General features: G+C 39.1%; 1 protein-coding gene across 3 annotated transcripts; it reads right to left on the bottom strand.

Moving 5' to 3' along the window:
- Positions 1-743: 743 nt before the first annotated feature.
- Positions 744-12,426, bottom strand: LRR1 (leucine rich repeat protein 1). Of its 3 annotated transcripts, none has more exons than XM_046007243.1 (4): positions 11,884-12,426; positions 8,069-8,170; positions 5,875-6,596; positions 744-2,950 (listed from the first exon to the last, which is right to left on the bottom strand). In XM_046007243.1, exons 1-4 carry the CDS (start codon positions 12,094-12,096, stop codon positions 2,710-2,712), a joined length of 1,278 nt encoding a protein of 425 aa, XP_045863199.1. In that variant the 5' UTR covers positions 12,097-12,426; the 3' UTR covers positions 744-2,709. The 3 variants fall into 3 exon arrangements, with proteins under 3 accessions (XP_045863199.1, XP_045863201.1, XP_045863202.1); XM_046007245.1 differs by having other exon boundaries at positions 8,069-8,167; XM_046007246.1 differs by lacking the exon at positions 5,875-6,596 and having other exon boundaries at positions 2,792-2,950; positions 8,069-8,167.
- Positions 12,427-15,499: the final 3,073 nt, after the last annotated feature.

Below are 15,499 nucleotides of genomic sequence, written 5' to 3'. Positions count from 1 at the left end.
CAGGCAGAGAGAGAGGAGGAAGCAGGCTCCCCACAGAGCAGAGAGCCCAATGATCCCAGGACCTTGGGATCATGACCCGAGCTGAAGGTAGAGGCTTTAACCCACTGAGCCACCCAGGTGCCCCTACATAGATATTTACATGAAAAATGCAGTTCCTCAGTTACACCAGTTATATTTAGTGCTCAATAGCCACATATGCTGAGTGGCCAACCTACTGGACAACACAGATACAGAACATTTCCATCAGTTTTTTTGGACAGCACTGTGATAGACTGGTTCTGAATGTAAGGCACGAGTTTAAAACTGAATTCTAACTGAAAGACATTCTGAAGTTAGTGAAAAAACAGTGAGTCATGATGGCATAAACTGTTTTTTGATTCTTTAAGAAGCCATCCTGGAGATACTCAAATGTTAAAACTTCTTGGTTATTAGGAGGTTTGAGAAAGTATGCAGTTACCACTTAAAATAGAATGGAAGGCTGAAAAAGAAGTGAGACTTGTAACACACAGAAGGCAAAACATGGGGCACCTGGGTGGCTCAGTGGGTTAAGTCACTGCTTTCGGCTCAGGTCATAATCCCAGAGTCCTGGGATCGAGCCCCATGTCAGACTCTGCTCAGCGGGGATCCTGCTTCCCTTCCTCTCTCTCTCTCTGCCTGCCTCTCTGCCTACTTGTGATCTTTGTCAAATAAATAAAATCTTTAAAAAAAAAAAAAAGAGTATTAAAAGGAAAGAATGACAAAGGGTATGGTTTATGAGAAGACAAATTCTGCATTTTGTATAAGAATTTTAAGTTGGCCAAGATATTTACATGGATGGCTTGTAGATGAATAATGCAAAGGGCTAGGGTGTAGGACTAACAGCTAGTTGGCACTTAGTCCCAACACAGACTCTTCTGCATTTGTTGATGAAAAACTTCTGGAGTGCCTGAGTAGCTCAGTTAAGTGTCTGCCTTTGATTCAGGTCATGTTCCCAGGGTCCTGGGCTTACTGCTCTGTGAAGAGTCTGCTCTCCCACTTCCTCTGCCCGTCTCTCAAATAAATAAAAAAATAAAAATAACTTCTACAAGAACATGTAAAAATCAGATACACACATGTTAAATATGCCACAATACATTTTTAAAAGAACGATGCTTTAATGTAGTTACATAATATTTATGGGTAATCCCTCAACATTTTGAGTTTAGCAAATCCTAAGATGTTTTACTTAATTATAGAATTCTTGGTTTCAAGAGCTTAAGTGAATTAACTTTAGAAGGTATATAAAACCTGGGCTTAAAATCTCTGGTTTGGGTTCATGGTACCTCCTAGGGTAATTTGTGAGGATTAAATCAAATGCTGTATGTAAAACACCTGGAACAAAGATGGAGCTAAATGCAGCTCTTTTTAATGTAAGCCATTTTTGCATTATATATGATTTTTTAAAATGAAAACTAGAAATTACACAGAAATCTTTTGTGGGAAGAATCTGACCACAAGCAAAACAAATTTAAGGTCACCCAAGAATTACTCTGGATGAAAGAATCCACTCTGAGAAGAAACTACATTTTAGAGATCATATACATAAAGTTTTAATAAAAATCTTCTAACAGTTAAACCAGTATTTACTCAGGAATATGTGTAATTTCAGAAAAGAATAAAATGCTCCAAATAAATATTTTAGGACAGAGGAAATAGCAGCTACCTAAGCCATAAGAAATAGTCTTACACAGACTAACTGTAAGTCCAGGCCCAAAGCAGCAATGGTATGCTAACACCAGAGATGGTTTTCTCTAGTAACTTTTACTTCCTTTGTTCCCAGAAACCGGTTATGAGGCTATTGCAATGATCTAAAAAAGAGGCTGATCTGAAGAAGGGCCATAGGAATGAACAGAATGGAGCAGTTCTGATTTTGTTTTCCACAATTTTTTCAAGCAGCTTCATTTTCCATTCCTTTCCCCTGGTTCAAATCCTCATCATAGTTTAGCTGGTGTATTACCACTTTTTAAATTAAAAAATAAAAATATTAAGTGACTAAAATAATAAACAGAAAAAAGAACAACCTTCAAATACAGAATGTAGTCAGTAAAAAGTAGCAATTTTTAACTCCTACCCAACCCTAAAACCGTAATCCAACTCTGGAAGTTAAAAAACTGAAATCACAACAAAGATGTGAGTAACATTATAAAACCTATAAAAGCTAAAGTCTGTTTATCCCAAAGCAGCTCCAACTTTATGCTTGAATATAGAATTCCATATGTACAATAATATACTCGAAAAACACAAAAAGTGGTATGCTTATGTGGTTTCATACCAAACAAGTTTTCACTAAAATTTAGACTATCTTAGTCCTTCAAGGTATATTTTCTACAAATAGGAACTCAATTTCTTTAATTGAAACTCAAGAAGAAAATTGTTAAGAAAACTCTATGACTGGAGTGATAGGGATCAATATCTGTTTAACATTAAAAGATAACCCACAACCCATTCTGGAAACACTAGGTTAAAATCAATACAAGTGCAATAAACTGATAAAATTGTTTCTTCACAATGAAACTAAATAGGTTTTAATGAAATTAAGGTTTTACAGTCAAATGATTGAAAATGTTAGAGTAACATCTTCCCCTCAAGTATATGAAAGGCTTCCCTTTCTCCAGTTTGACACAGTTAAACCACAAATGAATCCCAAACTGATCTGTAACTAAATGGAATTTCTTTTTGTAGTATCACCTATTACTTTAACATATCACAGGAATTTACATAACAGGCTAGAGAACAGAAGTAAGACATAACAGGTGCTTCAGTACCACCCATATTATCTACTAAGACCACAGTGTGAGCAACAGAGTGTAGATTCATAGTAGTAGTTCCCTGAATAAAAGAGTTTAGACAGAATCTTCCACAAACACAGGTTTTTGCAGTATCCAAATCTTGGCAAAGATGAAAAGGAATGATATGAGAGCCATATGGAATCCTATTGGGAAAAAAAGTTCAAAAAATATTTTTTAATACACTACTAGATTCAGAACTTCATGCATTAGGTCATGAATTACTGGACTCTGAGTTATAACTATGGAAAAACAAGATTTTTAATTAAGTGACTCAGTATATTGTCCTCCTTTCCAAACAGTTAAGAATGGGGAAAATATACTAAAAACACCATACGACATATTGTATACCTATACTACTCCATAAAGTATCTTTTAGCACTGTCACTTAATAGCAAAACCCATGGAATAGAGTGCAGAGAGTCATCTGTCCTTTATGGATCTACACTGTAAGACCAGTATAACATGATCATTTAAAGGTATAGTTCTGTTACACAATTCTCATAATGGTAATGGGAAAATTACTGAGTTCTATTTGTGAAGAAACATTTACGTAAATAAATCCAAATACTCTCCTAGGCATCCACTGTTCAAAAGGGACTTCTAAACTGTGAAACAGATTTAAAACACTTATTGTTTGGGGTATTTGTTTTAATTTACTGGCTGGCTAAGCCAGTAAGGCTGACCTCACCTTGCTTAAATCACTCACCCTTCCTACTTAAAACTTCCAATGATGCCCAATGCAATTAAAATCAAGTCAAACTATTTACCCTCCTCTATAAGTCACTGTAAGATGGTCTTTTGAGGTTGCCCACTGTCCAACTCCTTCCGCGAAACTCAAGCAGGCCCATGTCACTTTGTCTGTCTCCCACAGAGTCTATGCTTTGTTCTCTAGTCCCTAACTTAGGCTGGCACGTAATAGGTATTCAGATCTTTTTCAACAAATAAATAAAACCTACTCATAATTTAAACTGGGGTTCAAAACCCTTTTAGAAGGAGTCTGAAAAGAATACATATGAAAATACATATCAAATAGAAAATAGTTTCCTTTTCATAAGGGATTAGTGACCAGCCTTGTTTGCAATTCATTTTTTTCAACTGTACTAATTTCTTGCTTGTATAAATAATAATTAAAAAAAAAAAAACTGCTAGGAAGTGTCTACCACATGTTTATGTTTATCTCTTTCAGGCTGTTGGTTATAGCCTAGCGAAATAGGTAACAAAAACTGTATTTTCTATCTAACATAATTTAAATTCCCACAAATTTTTCTAATAGACCGTAACTGTTTGTAACCAGTAGTTAGGGCAATTTACCAGCAGCTAGATAAAGGCACTGTTCTCATAGTTTTGGATTAGTATTCTTTTTATAACAAGTGGGCTGAAAACATGCAAAATTATACATTAGTAAAAATTAAGGTCACCTTAAAAGAACATATACCAGTAGAGGTCAAGTTTAAAAAACAATGTAAATACTACATGCTATATCATTCACCACTATCAATTTATTTTTCTATGTTCCCTATCATATCACATTTTGATCACCTATTTTTTCCTTCCACTTTTCTATGTTGGATGTCAGTTCTGAGCCAGCCATGTGTCTCAAATCATCAGAATTTTTAAAAGCTCCTCAGGTGACTCCCAATGTGAAATAAAGTTTGAAAATCACCACTTTAAACTAAGAGCTCTTAAATACAAATGGTGAGGAGGGAGGGTTGTAATTGATTTCAGTCAGGGTCCATGAGCATTACAAAGCTGTAGGCAAATTTTTGTGTATTTTTCTAGGCCTATGGGTTTGGTTTTTTTTTTTTTAAATCCTCTCTACCCACTAAAAAACCAATTCCGTCTCTGAAATATGGTCTTCCTACTATTTTATGGGCACTCGATAATAATTTGGTCTACATCTTAGTCTCCTATATGAAAGAAGCACGGAGTTTGGAGTCTCATGAAACCAAGTGCAGTTAGTGTTCAAAGACAAGGGGGAAGAGGACCAACAGCTATTGAGTCCTACTATATGCCAAAGTATTAGCACCTTTATCTTTACAACTGTGTAAAGTGGGTATTATTATTCCTGTTTCACAGATTAGAAAATTGAATCAAAGGAGGTTTAATAACTTGTTAAAGCCACACTAAGGGGTAAAGCCAGGAATCAAACTCAAGTCTGACTCCAAAGACCATACTTGACCACTATGCCAGATTGTAATTCTCAAACTTTAGAGTGCATCAATACTACTTGGAAGGACTGATGAAAACACATGGGGTTAGACCCCACCCTCAGATTTTCTGATTCAATAGGTCTGTAGTGGAGTTAAAACCTCACATTTCTAACAAGTTCCTCCTAGGTGATTCTCATACTGTTGGTCAGGGACAACTCTCGGAGAAACAACTGCCATTCATTCATTCATTCAAATATTAATTAAGAGCCTAATATATGGTAGGAACAGAGGAATATCACATTTTAGGCTCTGGAGAAACAGTAAGTAATAAGAAAAAGTCCATGCTCTCATGGATCTTACATTATAGTGGGGAAAACTGACAGGAAAACAAATGTTAAAAAATATGTAATGCCGGGATGCCTGGGTGGCTCAGTGGGTTAAGCCGCTGCCTTCGGCTCAGGTCATGATCTCGGGGTCCTGGGATCAAGTCCCGCATCGGGCTCTCTGCTCGGCAGGGAGCCTGCTTCCCTCTCTCTCTCTCTCTGCCTGCCTCTCTATCTACTTGTGATCTCTGTCAAATAAATAAATAAAATCTTAAAAAAAAAAATATGTAATGCCAGGTAACAAAAAAGTCAAGCAGTGTAAGGGGGTGGGGGGTCAAACTTTAAATAGAGTCAGGAAAGGCCTTTCTGGGTGCCACGTGGGAAGAGAACTGAATGAAGTGAGAAAGTGAGCTATGAACCTTCTGGAAGAAAAGCATTCCAAGCAGGGGTAAGGAGCACCAAGAAGGTCACTGGTGCAAGGGACCAGTTTGTGCACAGCATTGTAAACTATGTTAAATTCTGTGACTATTACAATGAGGATGATGAGAATACTAGAATGCTAGATACCACATTTTATGACTGTTAAAGTCTTACCTATTATATAATACCGCTTGTGCAGAAGATTCCAATAAAGTTAATGGCGTTTGCAGCATTATAATCGGAAGGACTTTTGGTTGTTCAAAAGTATTTCCAAAAAGATCCAAGTACTCAAGGGATAAATTTTTAAATTCACTAGGCAAAAAGGGAAGCTTATTTCGAGCTGCTGACAAAAAACGCAGTTTTGTCAACTGTCCCATCTTGAAAGGAAATCGAATCAATTCATTATCGTCAAGTTTCAAATCTGTAAGTTCTCGGAGCTGGCAAAACTGCACAGGTAGTGCCTTAATTTTGTTCTTGCTGAGATCCAAACTCCGAAGTGACGTCTGGAGTGTAGATTGACACAGGGCTACACTAAATGACTCCAAGTGATTGTCATTCAAGTTAAGTTCTTGAAGATGGATGAGGTCTCCAATTGTAGCTGGAAGCTTTTTTATATGGTTGTGACTCAAGTCTAATTTCCTCAGGTTTCTTAAGCAAAGCACACGCATATCAATTCGGACAAGCCCACAATAAGAAGTCTGAAGATGTTCCAGAGAATATGGAAAGTTCTTGCTTAGAGGATAGTCCTTTTTGGATGTGATAACCATTTTAGTTTTAAATTTTTCAAACTCTGAAGTCTTCACTGGTGTGAAGGTTGTAAGTGGTGCTTCAATATCACAACCTCTATGAGCCAGTCTCACAGCTGAAAGGAAACTTTTTAAACTGCTGGAATTGGCCTGAATAAATAAAAATAAGTCATACAATTATAAATTCCATTTTAGATAATATATGCATGCTAATTCATCATACAACAAATTCTGTAAAATTATACATGCAAAATGGTGCAATCATTTCTTGAAAATGGCAGTAAAAATAATTTTTTAGCACTTTATTTTGACTAAATTTCAATATAGATACAAAAACTTTGAAAATTTCTCAAAAAAGGTTATGTTGAAAGACACACTCTAAATAAAACCATTCAAAAAGGAACCAAAAGAGCATAAAATAAGATGGGAAAGCATGAAAAGATTCCACTTAAGACTTGGGTTTGGGGTTCCTGGGTGGCTCAGTCATTAAGCAGAGCCTTCTACTCAGGTCATGATCCCAGTGTCCTAGGATCCAGCCCTGTGTAGGGCTCCTGGCCCAGGGGGGAGCCTGCTTCTCTCTTCTCCCTGCCTGCTACTTCTCCAACTTGAGTTCTCTCTATCAAATAAATAAAATCCTTATTTTATTTATTTTTTTAACAATTTTATTTATTTATTAGCCAGAGATCACAAGTAGGCAGAGAGGCAGGCAGAGAGAAAGGAAGGGAAACAGGCTACTTGCTGAGCAGAGAGCTCGATGCGGGGTTCTATCCTAGAACCCTGAGATCATGATCTGAGCCAAAAGCAGAGGCTTTAACCCACTGAGCCACCCAGGCGCCCCCAAATAAATAAGATCGTTAAAAAAAGAAAAAAAGACAGGTTTAAGATGAACTGAGATGGGGACCTTGCTGGCTCATTTGGTGAAGCATGCAGCTCTTGACCTTGGGGTTGTAGGTCCGAGTCCCACCTTAGGTGTAGAGATTACTTAAAAATAAAATCTTTAGGGGTGCTGGTTGGCTTAAGTCCACTAAGTATCTGACTCCTGGTTTTGGCTCAGGTCATGATCTCAGGGTCATGAGATTGAGCCCCACATCGGGCTCTGAACTCAGCTTCGAGTCTGCTTGAAATTCTCTGTTCCTCTCTCTGCTTTTCCCGGTCATGCTCTTTCTCTCTTTCTCTTTCTCTCTCTCTCTAAAATAAGTAAATCATTTTTAAAAAGTTTATTTTAATCGTTTAAGTATTTTCTAAAATGATAATAAATATAACACCCTCTAAATTGTCCTAATTGCATTTTATCTTTTTTTACACCAAATTTAGATTTGCAACCTGATTATGCTGGCAAAATGTAGACTTGTGCCACTGGCCTTATAGAGTTCCCCTCTAAGAATACTATAAGGCTCCATCTGGAGCACAGAGCTAAGTCTCCTTCGTCCCCATCCTGCAAAGCCTTTCTGCACTTTTAGAGCTGGGCCAGCATGCCAGAGAAGCTGACATTGCTTCTTCAAACACATCTGTCAAGTGTCCATCCCTGTTCAGCTAAGTGAGATATCAGGATGCTCAAATATCCTCTTCTATAAAGAAAATACAGTCAACCAGCCTAACCATTAGTGTTTTTAATACCATACCTTACTTAGACAGATATCCACAGGAGGCTCCTTTAACCGAACAGTAGCTTTCCCCTCATCCATAAATTTGGTGAAGAATTGCTCAACGTTCTCCTTTAGCTGCTTAAAACCAATGAGAAAAAAAGGACAAAACCAGGTATTGTGATTCAATATTTATTACAACTAGAATGTGCCAGTCACTTTGCCAGACTTTTTATTCAAGTCTGGGAGTTTTGTGGTTTTAAGTTTTAATTTCATTGTGGTTTTTTTTTTTTTGTCTTTTTTTTTTAAGCATTTGGGTAGCTACATTTCTTATCTAGCTTCTGGTAGATACTACTGTTTTATCAGCCCAGTAACCCTTTCCTGTGAATCCCGTTTGGGAGAATGATCCTCTTCTCCCATTCCAACTATGTGACCATAGTAGGACATGCCAATAGTAGTTACTTGCCCTCTCAACTTCAGTTCATTAGTCCCAAGTGGACACACTCCCACAAGATTATAAACTCCAAGAAACCAGGAATCTTGTTTCCTTTGTTTGATGCTGTATCCACAGAGGCACAACAGTGACCAACACATAATAGGTGCTCAAAAATTTGTAATGACAAATGTTGCTTCTACTTTAGACTTCAATAACTATTTACTGAAAAGCCACTCTGTACCAGATACTATGTCGGGGGTGTTGAAACAATAGTAGTGAAAAAAACCAACATGATAATTACATTTATAAAGTTGTCAGTCTGATGAGAGACAATGATTAAGTAAGCAATTATAAGCACAACAAATTTTAAGACAAGGGAATTAGAGATTGCTTTAAGACCTTATATAGCAAAGGAATCTTACCTGGTCTAGGGAAAAGAAGGTGACATTAAAGGTGAGAACTGAAAGATTAGGAGATGTTGGGCAAGTGAAGATACTGGGGAGAAAGAGGGAATAGCATACCGATATGGAAAAATGTGTACAAAGCCTTGAAGGCAAGGGAGTTTGGCAGCTGTGAGGAGCTGAAAGAAGTTCGATATGGCTAAAGGATTCAGTGAAGAGGCAACTGAACCCAGACAGGTAGAGACCGAAAGCTGAAAGATTTTATAAAGCATGTCAAGAATTTTGGATTTTGGGGCACCTGGGTGGCTCAGTGGATTAAGCCGCTGCCTTTGGCTCAGGTCATGATCTCAGGGTCCTGGGATCGAGTCCCTCATCGGGCTCTCTGTTAGGCAGGGAGCCTGCTTCCCTCTCTCTCTCTCTCTCTCTGCCTACTTGTGATCTCTGTCAAATAAATAAATAAAATCTTAAAAAAAAAAAAAAGAATTTTGGATTTTATCCTGCAAATGATATCCACTGAACGACTTGAAGTTGTGAACATAGATCTACACTTTGATAACTTCCCTTTAAACACAGCTTAAGAATGAACTTTGGGGGAGGGGAAATTAGGATAGGGAAGTGTAGAAATAGGAGCATCTTTTAAGAGACTAGCCAAGGAAGGGTTAATGGTGGTTTAGACTGCAGTTGGGACAAAAGGAGGTATGAAAATCTGAAAGATACTTATGAGGTAGAACTGAAAGAATTCAATATTTTATTAGATGTGGGAATGTAAAAACTTTAAGGCTTCTAGGTAGAACACCTTTTTTTTTTTTTTTTTTAAAGATTTATCTATTTGGGAGAGAGAGAGAACACGAGGTGAGGAGCAGCAGAGGGAGAGGAAGACCCCCCTCTGAGCCTGACTCAGGGTTTGATCCCAGGACCCCATAATCGTGAACTGAGCTGAAGGCATATGCTCAAACAACTGTGCCACCCAGGCATCCCAAGAGCAGAGCACTATTTAATGAGATGCAGAATTCCAAGAAAAAAGCAAATTTAGGGTGGCAAAGAAAATTAATTTTTAGATATCTTGAGTATGAAATGCTACAACACATCTAAGTGAAGATTTCCAATCAATAGAAGATTCAAGTTGGAAGTTAGAAGAGGACTAGTTAAAGATACAGATTTAGAAATTACAGTGAGATGGGTAGTAGCTGAACCATGGAATAGAAAAGTTGGTATAAGAAAGATCTCCAAGATACTTCCACACTTAGCACTAATACCTTGTCTTCAGGACCCAGGAAGAACACCACCACTTTTAACTCTTCCAACAAACGTTTACTGAGCACCCACTATGTCCCAAGCCCTGTGCCACTACCTCTTCTACAAAACCTTTCTCTGGCGCCTGGGTGGCTCAGTCAGTTAGGCATCTGTGTTCAGCTTTGGTCATGATCCCAGAGTCCTGGGATTGAGTCCCATATGAGGCTCCCTGCTTAGCAGGGAGTCTGCCTGTCCCTCTCCCTCTGCCCTGCTCCTGCTCTCTCTCAAATCAATCAATCAATCAACCTTAAAAAAAACCCCCACTTTCTCAAGCCTCTGTAATGAAATTCATTTAGCTTTTTGATACTTTACTATTATACTTCTACCTTTATTATAGCATTTATCATAGACCACCTTTGTAGTGCAAACACTAGTTTTTGTTTCTTCCTTTCTAGTCTTGGAAGGATAGTGACTAAATGAAGTTTATTCTCCCACAGCATCTAGCACTGCATCTTGCACACAGTAAACCTTCAACTCATAGTTCAAATCAAAACAATAAAATTTTGATTAGGATCACGACCTACCATTACTAGTGCACCATAAGCCTTAAGGAAGAGATCGTTACAGACGTTTTAAAAATATACACTACCTGAGCTGGGCATGACAGAGGTTTTGGGGAAGACAATGGTGAAGAAAAGGGAGACACAATTCTTGTTATAAGTTTGCTTCTGTCACCTTACAGTCTTCTAACCTATAAAATGTTGGGTGATTGCTGAAGTCCTTTCAAGTTGAAAGACTATATGAGTTGATTCCATGAAAAAGGAGAAATTATACTTTCAACTGCCTGTATCAATTATTAAGCGTCTCTGAATGAGATGCAATAAACACATCCGTCAACTAAGAGTATTCATTGTGGAGTACAACACTATGAGGGAATAATCCCAGAAACTGTATAAAATCTGGAGAAGAGTCAGATGCAAGGGTGGGAGATGAGTTGCCCCCTCAATTTTATGTATAAACTTTATTTACACATAAGGGTATTCCAGTCATTCTGACCAAATAACATAGTGCCTTGTAAAATGAGGAAGAAAGAATTTTATAAAACTTGTGTTTTGAAAATTGTTTCAATTTCCATTTTTTTTAGAGTTTACTACTGCTCTCTAGAGGAGAAAAAGCCCTCGTCCTAGAAAATCAAGTCTTAGGAAATGAAACATTTAAGGAAAAAGAGAAAAGAGAGAGAGATGCAGTAACCAGTAACATTAATAAAAATATCAAGATGCAACCCAAAGCATTACTGCTATACTATTATACTAATCTGGTCTAGCGACCTTGGATACTATCCAGCATCACTTAAAGCCAAAAAAAAAAAAAAAAAAAAAAAAAAAAAAAAGCTAGCGAAAGTACCGTGGGGCAAAAAAACTTATTGAACGAAAGTGCGATTATTTTACTGGTTCCCCAAACCGGAATGCTGTTTCATTTAAAGTTTAGTTTCACGCAGACCGGGTTTCCAGAGGCTTTAAAAGGTCAGGGTTACCATCCACTACTGAACAGAAAGACTGCCAATTTAAAGCAAAAAAAAAAGGGGGGGGATAAGGAAAAGGTGCCCTCTCAAAAGCTTTCCTCCTTCGGGTTCACAGGGAGACGCCCAGAGCTGGAAGGGGTGGTGGGGCTCAGGTATCCGCCCCCAGGACAGGCTCCAACATCTGGAACGGGCGAGCATGAGAGACCCGAAAGGGAAGAGCTCGTGGCCAACTCCCGAGGCAGGCTCGGTTCGGTCCACGCACCTCATAGCGGGTCCCGCGCTTGTCCTTCAAGGTGGAAATGAGGAGGCAGGTGGGGTGCGGGCCGCCTCTATCGCCCCGAGCCCCAGCCCGAGGCTGACTCCTGGGCGTCTGCTGACAGAGGCTCAACACCGCCCGGACGCCCTTACCCCGGTTCCTCATTCCCAGAGCCGGCAAATGCCGACTGACTACCTCGACGTCGCAGTGGAGCTTCATTTCTCCCAGCAGCTGCAAGCCAAATCCAGAACTCCGCTTTGAAACTTCCCCCTTCCCGCCGCGCCGCGCCGCCGCCGGGGTCCTGGAGCATGCGGGCTGTCCCCGGATCTGCCTGCCTGCTCGGAGTGCCAAAGGCTAGGATATTCTCAGAACAGCGGCTGTGTATACCTGCGGGGATGCCTGCCTGCACTTTCACTTGCAGGGCCAAGTCCTCACTGCGGCTGTCTGTCGGCGGAGTGCGGATACCGGCCGCCTGAGGACTCGGCTCGTGCCTCCCGATACCGGCGACTGGCGAAGGCGCAACGTCCTTTCCCAGGAACGCTTGCGGCTGGCGGCGCAGGTGGTATTGTTTGGGGCGGAGTTCTAGTTTCCGCTGTTGACACTTAACGGGTTTCCTGCACTTGTTGGGTGGTTGAGTTTTCCAAAGAGAAGCGGGTGCTCCCCTGATAAAGGGAGAGTGTCTTTACCTACATAGCTTCGGAACTTGGGACTTTACGAGCTGCCCATTGCCGCATTTCCTGGCGCTGATGGGCTGTGTTTGTTTTGTTTTTGGTGGCTCCGCTTACTCCGGAGGCAACACTTGTCCCGTCAGAACTGAATGATAGGACAGTATTTGACTTGCGATTTCTGTCGAACAAATGCCTAGTAGCGGTTGTTACTAGGTTGGATGGAGTGACTGGCTTAACTGTATCTGAGTCTTGTTAAGACCGTCTAGACGTCGTATGCCTTTTGGATTCGTTACATTTATTAATGGAGGACTGGACCGTAGGCGGGGCGAAGGAGGTGCTCTCAGTCGTAGTCTTGTCTCCTTAAATTTTGTGGCCTAGGCGCTCTCAGTCGTAGTCTTGGCTCCTTAAATTTTGTGTCTTGGCGCCTCTCTCACCTCACCTTCGTCCCGGCCTTTTATTAAACATTCAATTCGTTTGAGCTGTACTTTCGCGAATGTGAAATGATTTACAGAAATACCGATTTTCAATTCAATTATGACCCTATAATTATTTATCCTTAAGTGAACATCCCTGTTTACATGTTGAACCTAAAGTGTTCTTTAAGAAAGTGATTCTTAAAAGTGATTCTAGTTCCGAAAAACGTAATTGGTTTTTTAAAATTAGTGATTAATAGAGCACTACCTCCTCCCCCCATTTTCTATTCTTGCATGTAGAATATGAAAACACAACTCCTCATTTAGCAACAGCTAATCTCATGGCCAGAGGGAAACAAAACTAAACTAAAACGACACCTTAGAGTTTTCAAGAACAGACTTTACAGGTATTACCTATTTTTGTTCTTTGAGTAAAACAATAAAAAACCAGCTTAAAGCATGACAGGTACCTCAAATACACTCTGAACTTTCAGGGATAGTTGGGAGCTGGGAAAATCTTAAATGTACAAGCTGATGTAATCCAATTAGAATAGACATGTACAAAAACCAAGAATATAACAACAATAACAAACCAACCCTCTATTTGGTGCTAACCTGGGTAAATGAAGCACGGATTCAGTGATCAGATGTTAAATAATCTAAGTATATGAAAGTTACTTAACAGTTTCAAGGTGATTTTAGAATAAAACAATAGTGTTGATGTAGTTTTTTGAATGTTGTTGGTAGGGTCCGGAGTCCATGGCCAAGAAAGAATTCTTGAGAGATCTTCCGTGTGAAATGGTCGTTTTGCCTGGACATCAGGCACAGGCATCTAGGGCTGCTCCCCACTGCTCCAGGATTCTGAGGAGCAAGTGATTATATACTTTAGGTTAGGTTTGGGTTAGTTCCAAAAGGACTTTCAAATGTTAAAGAAGACTCAAGATCTCGTAGGTTATAAGGTGATTTAATTTTATCTACATTTCGTCCTGCCTTTCTTTCCCACATCTGTGTGTACAGTCAAAAACTTATCTTCCTAACTGCCAGATTTTCAAAGACGTGTGCTTCCCACAATATAGAAATTAGATTATCTTATTAAATAATATTACATAAAATAATATTTGACTGAAAGTAAAATAAGCATATATTTGTTTTTGAGATCTCATCTCTTTCCCTACCCCCTACTTCCCCCCTTAGTGTCCCCATTTTTAATGGCTGAAATACTTGGATATGGCATTTATTTTGGTCCTTCTGGAACTGTTTATGAAGCAAAACATTCTTTAGGGGTGCCTGGCTGTTGGTGGAGCATGGGACTCTTGATCTTGGGGTAGTAAGTTTGAGCCCCACGTTGGGTACAGAGATTATTTTAAAAAAATTCTTTGATTACCCATTCACACTTCTGTCTTTACTACCATACAAACAAAGTCTGTGTGTTGCTCTCCTCTGCCCTCAATTACTTCAAGCTAGTTTGAATTGCAGGCTGACAGAGTATGAAAATTCAAGGCATTTTAAAGTGAGGTACAGTTTTTAACAAAAGGAATCAAAGAAATGATATCTAGATTAGTTTTCTTTCTGTACAATTGGTTCCCCTTCTTCCTGGCCTACATACTACACTTATTTCCACCCCTGTTGTGTTCATACTAATTGATCCTATTAATCTTTCAAAACCCAGTTCAGTTTCCACTAGCTATCTTTAACATCTTGTTCTCCTTTTTTGGAGTTTAAAAATTCAATTGCACTTAAAATTACCTTTTATTTCCTTTAGTTCCCTGGGTTTCTGGTGCCTACAGCATCCAACAGTTAATTAATTGATTCTCTGACTCTTCCCCTCTTCCTTTGTACCTGTAGTAAACTTTACTCACTTAGGTTTGTGGCTCACTTGGTTTCAAACTAGTAAATCATGGTCACAACATAGCTAGGTCATAATCTATGGACAGTGTAGATTTGCCTGCCCTGGCACATTGGGACCAGATCTTAGAGTTGTTTTTTTATTTTTATTTATTTACTTTTAAAAAAGATTTTATTTGTTCATTTTAGAGAGAGACAGAGACAGAGAGAGAGGGTGTGCGTGCACAGTGGGGAGGGGCAGAGGCAAAGGGAGAAGTAGACTCCCTGCTGAGAAGGGAGCCCTATGCTGGACTCAGTGCCACAACTTCGTGATTATGACCTGAGCCAAAGATAGAGGCTTAATGAATTGAGCCATCAGCTGCCCCTCAAGTTGGTTTTTTAAATCATAAACTTCATTAAATAAAGCTAAAGAATTATCAAATATGCACTTAATCATTAGACCTATATAGTGCTACCTTGTCCCTGTTGGTGCTCCTTAATTAGGTCTTATAAGTTGTGTTCCCATTATGATTTCCTAATTAATGTCCACCTTTCCCCTGTTAGTGCTACCATGTCAGTTGAGAGCTGCATTACTTTCCTCCAGAACTATTCCTAAACTTACCAGGTCTTCTTACTTCAATACTTATTCATGTATTTATTTGTAGTGTCCTTACTGTATGCCAGCACCTATGTTAGATATTTAGAAGGCAGAGATGG

This window comes from Meles meles, chromosome 6 (genome assembly GCF_922984935.1).
Source record: "Meles meles chromosome 6, mMelMel3.1 paternal haplotype, whole genome shotgun sequence".
Taxonomy (NCBI): Eukaryota; Metazoa; Chordata; class Mammalia; order Carnivora; family Mustelidae; genus Meles; species Meles meles.
The sequence above is the reverse complement of the archived record's forward strand: the minus strand, read 5'-3'. Positions and strand labels throughout refer to the sequence as shown.

Coding starts and splice junctions, on each gene's coding strand:
- LRR1 (XM_046007243.1), bottom strand. CDS start 12,096: ATGAAGCTCCACTGCGACGTCGAGGTAGTCAGTCGGCATTTGCCGGCT. Junction 8,171..11,883: donor AGCGCGGGACCCGCTATGAG/GTGCGTGGACCG, acceptor ATTGGTTTTAAG/CAGCTAAAGGAGAACGTTGA. Junction 2,951..5,874: donor CAAGCGGTATTATATAATAG/GTAAGACTTTAA, acceptor TTTTCCCAATAG/GATTCCATATGGCTCTCATA.